The sequence below is a fragment of the Meles meles genome, chromosome 11, assembly GCF_922984935.1.
Source record: "Meles meles chromosome 11, mMelMel3.1 paternal haplotype, whole genome shotgun sequence".
Lineage (NCBI taxonomy): Eukaryota > Metazoa > Chordata > Mammalia > Carnivora > Mustelidae > Meles > Meles meles.
In genome coordinates, this window is record NC_060076.1 from 27,679,112 (window position 1) to 27,688,883 (window position 9,772).

Here is a 9,772-nt window from a genome sequence, read left to right on the forward strand (position 1 = left end):
TTTGAACAACTGTAAGTGTTCTGAATGCATTTAATGTAGGCTAGACTAAGCTATGATGTTCAGTAGATTATGTATATTAAATGCATTTTTTTAAAAGACTTCATTTATTTGACAGAGATCACAAGTAGGCAGAGAGGCAGGCAGAGAAAGAGAGGAGGAAACAGGCGCCCTGCTGACCAGAGAGCCTAATGCGGGGCTCAATCCCAGGACCTTGGGACCATGACCTGAGCCGAAGGCAGAGTCTTTAACCTACTGAGCCACCCAGGCTCCCCTGAATGCATTTTTTACTTATGATATTTTCAACTTTCAATGGGTTTATTTGGGCATAACCTCATCAGTTGAAGATGATCTGTACTGGATTTTTTATTTGGAAAAGCTTATTTCTTAAATCTTACTGTCACTTCTTATACCAGTTGTCTCTACATTTTTATAACAGTCATTTTCATAAAAAGTGAAGTTAGATTATTATCTTGAAATTTCTTTCCAACTCCAAAATTCTGTGATTCTACATAAAATCTTTGTTTCTCTTGTTCTGTTTATATTAAAAACCTTTGCCTCGAATCTGTGAGCTTATTTTCTACATGAACTCAAGGAGGTAAGTTTCTTATCCTTTCCTCCAGAACCAGTGTCTAGTCATCAATTTTCTCATAGCTCCATGCACCTCTGTATTCCTTAGGCTATAGATGATAGGATTGAGCATGGGAGTGACTACTCCATAGAACAGAGCAATCAATTTGTTAAAAGCAGAGTCTTTGGACTTTGGCTTCATATACATCAAGAGGATTGTCCCATAAAACATGGTCACTACTGTTAAGTGGGCTGAGCAGGTAGAAAAGGCCTTTTTTCTTCCTTCGGCTGAATTGATTCTTAGTACAGTAGAAAGGATGAAAACATAGGAGATACAAATTAACAGTAATGGAGAAAATAAAAATATTACATTGCCCAACATTATCGTAATCTCATTCAAGGAAATATCTGTACAAGCCAGCTTGACAAATGCCAGTATTTCACAAACAAAGTGATTAATGACATTTTTTCCACAGAAGGGCAACCGTATTGCAAGGATAGTTTCTGTCAGTGAATTGAGAAAGCCCAATCCCCAAGAGAGAGCTGCCATCTGAATACAAAGTGCCTTACTGATGATGATGGAGTATCTCAGAGGGTTACAGATGGCCACGTAACGGTCATATGCCATCACTGTGAGGAGCACACACTCTGCGGACCCCATAGTGTAGGAAACAGACATCTGAACCACACATCTAGTGAAGGAGATGGTTTTTTTCTGTGACAGGGAGTGTATCAACATTGAGGGGATAAAGGTGGATGTGTACCAAATGTCTAGGAAGGAAAGATTACCAAGGAAGAAGTACATGGGCATATGGAGGCGGGAATCCAGAAGAGTTAGGATGATCAAGGTGCTGTTTCCCAGCAGGATCACCAGGTACATCATCAAGCATATCACAAAAAGGAGCTTTTCTACTCTTGGGTACTCAGAAAGTCCCTGTAGAATGAACTCAATCTCAGTCCAATTCATCCTGTCCATTTTACTTTTTTCTACCTGGAGTAATCCAGAAGAGAAAATTGCGTGTGAGTTTAACAAGTCTGTACACATTACTGTATGCAGTAAGAGATCACTGGAGGAGGGCCAACAAGCGTGTCAGCACTGGCAGAGTGGTGGTAGTAGCTGTGAGTTTAGCTTTTCGAGTTTATCTCAGGTTCATGAAGGAGAGGATTCAAGATGTGTAATAATTACCTTGATAGCTTATTAAAAATACAGGTTGTTGTATTCCATTTCCTGAGATTGTGACATACAGTTCTGAGGCAGGGAAGACTATTTACATTTTTTTTATTTTATTTTTATTTGTTTATTTACAGCATAACAGTGTTTATTGTTTTGGCATCACACCCAGTGCTCCATGCAGTACGTGCCCTCCCTATTACCCGCCACCTGGTTCCTCAACCTCCCACCCCCCCCACCCCCCTGCCGCCCCTTCATAACCCTCTGGTTGTTTTTCATTTTTTAACAAACATCCCCTTATTTCTAATTCATCGGACCCACAGACCCAACTTTGAATATCATCATTTGGAGATCATTGATCTCCAAATCATCAATGAATAACATCATTGGAGAAAGTGTGCCTAAATCTATTAAAAATACCTATATATTTGATTTTATTTCATGGCAATCCTTAACAATGCCATCGGTTTAAGGCTTTATAATTTATAAATATGTTCACACATATTACTCATTTTATCGTCACTACAATTATCTGAGGAAAATGAAATTCACAGAGGTAGAATGTATATAAAAACACAGTGGGTGAGCCCCTATTCAAATCTGCATTTTCTGACTTTACATCACCTGCTCTTTTTAAACAATAGGCTATTGCCCTCTCCAAATTATGTAAATTGTCTAAGGAATGGGAATCAGACATCTTTTCCAATAATGTTCTCCAGAGAGGCGCCTGGATGGCTCAGTTGGTTAAGTGTCTGCCTTCAGCTCAGGTCATGATCCCAGAGTCTTGGGATGGAGCACCTCTTCCGGCTCCTTGCTCAGCAGGGAGCCTGATTTTCCCTCTTTCTCTCTCTGTGCCACACCCCCTGCTTGTGTGCGCTTTCTCTCTCTCTCTTTCTCTCTCGTGCTTTCTCAAGTAAATAAATAAAATCTTAAAAAAATAATGTTCTCCAGATGATTCCAATGTGAATTGTGGAAGTAAACCACCTGTCTAGTGGAGTGCCTCTAAACTTAGTACACAGATGAAACACATGGGGAATCTTTGTAAAGGATTCTGAATCAGTGGGTCTGAAGCAGACTTTAAAATATGAATTTATTGGGGCGCCTGGGTCGCTCAGTGGTTTGGGCTGCTGCCTTCAGCTCAGGTCATGATCTCAGGGTCCTAGGATCGAGTCCCACATCGGGCTCTCTGCTCAGCAGGGAGCCTGCTTCCCTCTCACTCTCTCTGTTTGCCTCTCTGCCTACTTATGATCTCTCTGTCAAATAAATAAATAAAATCTTTAAAAAAATAAAATAAAATATGAATTTATTAACGTGTTCCCAGCTGCTGCTGCTGCTGCTGCTGACTACGGAACTCACAAATAGCAATGCTTTTGAGAACATCTCTCTCCAATACTATTGCAGAGTGCCCCTAGTGCTTCCATTGTATATAAGACCATAACTGAGTAGTAGAAAATGAAAAACTGAACACTTTCTGAGATTTGGAGTTGAGATATCTGTGTGAGTGTATTGCAGCCAGTTTTGTGTTCTTTAGATTTTAGATATACAAGGAACCAGGTTGCATACAAAAGAGGCTGCTTTTTATTTCTGTCCATGATAAAGTCATTTCTCTTCCACTTGTTGAGTTTGCAATTAGGGTCAATATTTTCCAACAAATGATTTTGAGGTCAGCTCAAGCATCTGAGTTGTGCATCATAGAGCATGGAGAAAATAAATGTAATTTGAAAAAAAATTTAAGGGGTGGATATTATTACTAGATGACCTTTTTTATAGTGAATAAATCAAAGAACATAATTTTGAAAATTACTTTTCCCAATTCTCAAGGTATTCTACCAAACTTTCAAATATCCCCGGAGTGTGGCACCTGGGTGGCTCAGATGATTATATGTCAGACTCTTGATTTTGGGTCATGATCTCAGGGTTGTAGGATCGAGCCCCACATCATCAGCTCCTTGTTCTGCAGGAAATCTGCTTAAGATTTTCTCTTTCTCCCTTTGTCCTTCCCCACCCATGTTCTCTCTTCCTCTCAAATAAATAAATCTGTAAAAAAGTATCCCTCAAGGGAAAGAAAAGAATTGATTCAGATGTTTCTACGTAGTGTTTCTAAATAAGGCTGGTATTTCTGGTATAGGGTTTCTGGTATAGGGTTTGCCATTTTTCTCTGTGATAGTGCTTTGCCAACAGGTTTTGCTGCTTTCTAGGACAACTCTATATAATGGTGAGGAATATTAATCAGCAAATACTGTGTTTATATGTCTATTGACTATGGAAAGGAGTGCTCTCCTCCAGTTCAAGATGTACCATACTTTGTAGGCATCCATTACAAAGAGGGTAGGAAGGGTTGAGTTGGGCAGGATATACTTATATTTGGTATTAAGATTGGAATTTGATTGACTGTAGATATATATATTAACTCACTCTGAATGTGCAAATGAAATTCTGATAGAGGCTTTGAAGGACCGTCAGTTGTCTGGAGTCTGTTGTTTCAGGAAAGTTGTGAATCATGTCAAATGCTCTCTTTTCTTTTCTAGAGACAAGTTGATTCCTATTTAGAAATTACTGGCAGGGGTGCCTGGGTGGCTTAGTGGGTTAAAGCCTCTGCCTTCGGCTCAGGTCATGATCCCAGACTCCTAGGATCAAGCCCCACATGGGGCTCTCTGCTCAGCAGGGAGCCTGCTTCCTCCTCTTTCTCTGCCTGCTTCTCTGCCTGCTTGTGATATCCGTCTGTCAAATAAATAAATAAAATCTTAAAAAAAAAAGAAATTACTGGCAGGAATTAATGATGTTGTGTATTTAGTATCTTGACAGTTCGAAGATAGCTGCTATTAAAAATAAATTCACTTGTCTTTCAGAGTCCATAGTCTCTTATGGTTCCCCTCCCCTTCCAAAATTTTTTTTTTTAATAAACATATACTGTATTTTTATCCCCAGGGGTACAGGTCTGTGAATCGCCAGGTTTACACACTTCACAGCACTCATGATAGCACTTACCCTCCCCAATGTCCATAGCCCCCTCCCCCTCTCCCAATCCCACCTCCCCCCAGCAACCCCCAGTTTGTTTTGTGAGATTAAGAGTCATTTATGGTTTGTCTCCCTCCCAATCCCTAACAACCTGCTTTAAGCTTTCAAATCAGGGTGGGAGAAAGGATAATGGACAATAGAGAGGAAATTACTTTCGTTACTCCTACAATGTTAGTCTGACATTTTAGAAGCAATCAACAAACGCTCTTGTTTAATAGTATTGTGACTGAAATTTTTTCTTCATTTTAGCTTACTTCACTAAATGGGTTCCTGGGAACAAGGGAATGAAGATTTTTAAGATTATAGATAGTTTCTTTCCATGCAAAATATATATTGGATAATTCCATTTTTACTAAATCGTTGCCATTATTGGATATTATCTTTTGAAACATTTTTCATTCTTGGTTATTTCTGTGGGAACTGTTAAATAATTATAGCATACTAATTTGATGGGCCATTATGTACTTACTGACATGACATTCGTGAGGAATTTGTATTAAAAGAAAATGGTGTTTAAATTATGTTAAAATGATTAAGTGAAACAGAAACAAAACAACAGCAGTTTTTGCAAAACTGAAACCTAAACCAAGATAACCTAGACAGAATAGAAAGGCCGGAAAGAAATATCCAAAACATTAATGGTTATCTTAGAGACCTTTTTTCTACTTTGCTGAATTATCCAAAATTCTAAAACAGAAATATATAAAGAAAAAAATTATTATTTTTTTAAAAGATTTTATTTATTTAGTTGACAGAGAGAGAGATCACAAGTAGGCAGAGAGGCAGGCAGAGAGAGAGGGGAAGCAGGCTCCCTGCCAAGCAGAGAGCCCGATTCCCGTGGACCCTGATCCCAGAACCCCGAGATCATGACCTGAGCCAAAGGCAGAGGCTTAACCCACTGAGCCACCCAGGTGCCCAAGAAAAAATATTATTAAAAAAGAGAAAAACACTGAAGCAGATTCCAGTTATGTTAGGAAAATTAACTCAGAATAAAAAAAAATAAAAGCAATTTAAGTATCACAGTGATTATCTTAAATGTGTAGAAACTACACTCTGAGGCTGAGCTGTAGAGGTCTGTCCTAGGCAGTTATTTGTAAGAACCTACCATTTCTGGTGGAAGAGAGCATTTATAATCCCTACCCTCAAAATCATGCAAGTAACAGCGTTTTTGTTTTTAGGAGGTACACCAAATAAGGAACTTGAGTTCTTGACCTAATCAGATGATATCGGAAGAGATTGCAGACTACTGATGCCTAGAACAGAATTATTTGTAAAGGATCTGAACTGGCCTGGATCCTAGCCAACCTCTTATCCCCCTCTCCCAATCTGGTGTTTTACAAGAATTAACCAATCTGTGTTTCAATGCCCTGAGACTTCATCTTGGTACTGTTTTAGTGGTGTAATAGACCTAAGGAAAGTTTGTACTTTTTATCCAAGCCTGAAGTCAAGCTCTCTAACTTTCTAGAAGGAAACTCTCTAACTTTATATTAATTTTTCATTTTATTTTATTGACAGATAATTGAAGATCTAATATTTAAAGTGCTAAGGTTTTTCAGTGAAAAACACATATGTCTGCACTCTAGATTCTCACTAGAAGAAATAATCCTGTTATTCTCTCCAACTCTTCTAAAAATATCAGTTAAAACAACTGATACTTTATAAATCAGTGGATTTGCTGACTCTCAATTTATAGATTTTATAAACTCTAATCTTCAGTTAATATACCACAAGGAAAGATGTATTATTTTAGGTTGCAAAGGGAAGAGAAAATGTCATGTGAGGTCCTAGTATGAGGCACTTTATAAAATTTTTATCATTTATTCTTCAAAACAATCCAAATATTATTATAAATTTTGCCATTGAAGGAATAAGTTTGAAGTTCCAAAGCTTAAGTATATTTTTCAGTATCTTTTTATAAGTTTTTATTTAAATTCCAGTTGGTTAACATACAGTGTAATACTAGTGTCAGGTGTACAATGTAGTACTGATTCAACACTTCTATCTAACACCTGGTTTTTAATATCTTATAGGTGGTAAATACCAGAACTATGGTTTAAACTCTTATCTGTATGAATCCCAGGCCTGCTTTAGCACTATACATTTACTTATTTATAAAATTTCTTCTTATAAAACCACAATTTAGTATTATTCACTTAACTTCAATGATCCATATGATAAATACACACATAAAAATATATTGGAATCTTTTGAAAGCATTGAAGCCATTTATTGTCTTCCACTTATGAAGACATTATACACAGTAATGAATTAAAATGAAAAAAAAATCCAACAATTCCTTTTAAGTCTAGCATGGACAGTTAAGATCTAGAGTGGTAGAACAACCTGAGGGTTTTGAAGGGTCGGGAGTGGGAGGTTGGGGGAACCAGGTGGTGGGTAATAAGGAGGGCACGTATTGCATGGAGCACTGGGTGTTGTGCAAAAACAATGAATACTGTTACGCTGAAGAAAAAAAAAAATCTAGAGTGGTAGAATTGATTTGTTACATAAATGGGGAACTCGAAAAGATTAATATTTCTTCTTCTGGCTTGGACACCTACAGTTCAAAGTAACAATTACAACTACTTCAGCCTTCTATTACATATTTTTGTTTCTAATCCTATTTTTTAAAGATTTTACTTATTTATTTGTCAGAGAGAAAGAGAGAGAGCACAGCAGGCAGAGTGGCAGCAGAGGCAGAGGGAGAAGCAGGCTCCCTGCCGAGCAAGGAGCCTGATGTGGGACTCAATCCCAGGACACTGGGATCATGACCTGAGCCAAAGGCAGCCGCTTAACCAACTGAGGCATCCAGGTGTCCCTCTAATCCTGTTTTTACCATAAACATCATCGATTACATGTTTCCTTCAATCCTTATTGAGCATAGCTTATGTGTGAATAATACATAAATTATTGTGGGCTCTTTCTCTGGATAATTTTTACTTAAGATTTTACTGAACTAGATACTTGAATACAGTAGCTATTCACCTGTTACTTATAAGGATCTGTTGCATTGCAGGCAACTGCCTCTTCCTCACTAGTCTCTTTTTTTATGTACTATTTTGGTATTTTTAAAGGAATTTAAATATTATTCCGCTGCTGAAAATGATACCTGGATTTTTATAATATATGCCTTCAAAATCCCACCAGCAATGATCACCTCAACAAAAATATCTTTATTATTTATTGATAGGATGTTTTCCTTTTGAAATATTTTAATAAAATTTTCTCTTTTATCTTACCTCCTGGTTAGGTTTTAAAGTCATCCATGCCATTCCATTCTATTAAGTAATAGAAAAAAATTCCAGGAATTTGAATTTCATTTGCTTTTTTCAGATGAGACCAGAAGATTCTCACTTTGAAAGACAGTTGTTCACTTCTTAAAAAAGAAATGTGAGAGAAAAAGCTACAAGCAGGCAATTTCATAAGAGGGTATCAAGGAAATAAAATATATTAAAAATAAAGATCCATGATGCAACTCTGGTTTCTCATGACTTGTCCTAAAGTTGATGCTTACTCAAGAGATTTGGTTTCTTTTGGAAGTCAATTTAGCACTTATTTTTTACAAACTTCTTCAATCCCTAAGGTTATGAGTCAGAAAGTTAGGATTCTCTAGAGGTAAAGTCCCTGACTTCTGCACATTCTAAAATCCCAATTACCGTTACTTAAAGAACATCTTTCCCAGTTAGACATTTCTTGGGAGTATTCATTGACTATAGATGTATTTGATGACCTCTGCATAATTTGGGACTGGAATCAGAATATGTCCAAAAGTTCTCAGAAAAGTTAACCTTTTCTTGAGAATTTGTTTTTCTTTTTATTTCAGAAATAATACTAGGTCAATCCTAATAGAGTCCTAAATAGTCATTCCACTTCTTTAAACTCTTATTTCTTAAACTCCTTTTATCTTTAATAATTTTGTTAATTCTAGGCCACACATCACAAATTTTTCTTTATACTGTATAATCATAGTATACATTCTCATTAGAATTTGCCACTTTATAGCAATATGTTTTGATTTTTTTCATAGTATTTTTAATATTCCTTTTTAACATTTGAAGAATATGTCATTAAGTGGAATAGCTATAATCTAGCCTACACTTTTAATACTACTGGATATTTTACTTTGTCTCAAGTTTTTTTAGACATTTTGATATAATGACTATCAATATCTATGTATCAGTTTATCCAATCTGCTTTTCCTTCTACTGAAAATTCAGAATTTAAGACAAATCTCTAAGAGATTAATACTATAAAGTGAATTCTTAGTTCATATGCAAAATTATTTTTCCAATCTAAAACTTAACACTTTACACTGCTGCTGAAGTATTTGCACAGACAATTTTTTGTGTATTTTCTGGAACCAGAGAAGATGTTTATTCTTTTTTGCTTGTATAAAATATTACTTTTAGCTTTTCATTTCTGTGATTCCAGTTAGACTGAACATTCCCTCTATGTTTATTTGTTGCTTACATTTTCTCTTTTGTTCTCCAGCCACATCCTTTGCTTAACTATCTGTTGGTGTTTTGATAGTTTACCTCTTAATTAGTGTGAACTCTTTTTTTCCCAATTTTTATTTATTTTTAAATTTCTTTTCAGTGTTCCAGAATTCATTGTTTATGTATGACACCCAGTGTTCCATGCAATATATGCCCTCCATGATACCCACCACCAGGCTCCCCCAACCTCCCACCCCCCGCCCCTCCAAAACTCTCAGATTGTTTTTCAGAGTCCACAGTCTCTCATGGTTCATCTCCTCCTCTAGTTTCCCCCAACTCCCTTCTCCTCTCCATCTCCCCATGTCCTCATGTCCTATTTCTTATGCTTCACAAATAAGTGAAACTCTATGATAATTGACTCTCTTTGCTTGACTTATTTCACTCAGCATAATTTCTTCCAGTCCTGCCCATGTTGCTACAAAAGTTGGGTATTCATCCATTCTGATGGAGCCATAATACTCCATAGTGTATATGGACCACATCTTCCTTATCCATTTATCCATTGAAGGGCATCTTGGTTCTT

At 36.7% G+C, this 9,772-nt stretch overlaps 1 protein-coding gene across 1 annotated transcript; it reads right to left on the reverse strand.

Moving 5' to 3' along the window:
- Window positions 1-604: 604 nt before the first annotated feature.
- On the reverse strand, window positions 605-1,552 carry LOC123953130 (olfactory receptor 13D1-like). The gene has a single exon (XM_046023094.1). It carries the CDS (start codon window positions 1,541-1,543, stop codon window positions 605-607), a length of 939 nt encoding a protein of 312 aa, XP_045879050.1. The 5' UTR covers window positions 1,544-1,552.
- Window positions 1,553-9,772: the final 8,220 nt, after the last annotated feature.

What these genes read in the sequence shown, in the direction of transcription:
- LOC123953130 (XM_046023094.1), bottom strand. Translation starts at nt 1,543, where the DNA reads ATGGACAGGATGAATTGGACTGAGATTGAGTTCATTCTACAGGGACTT.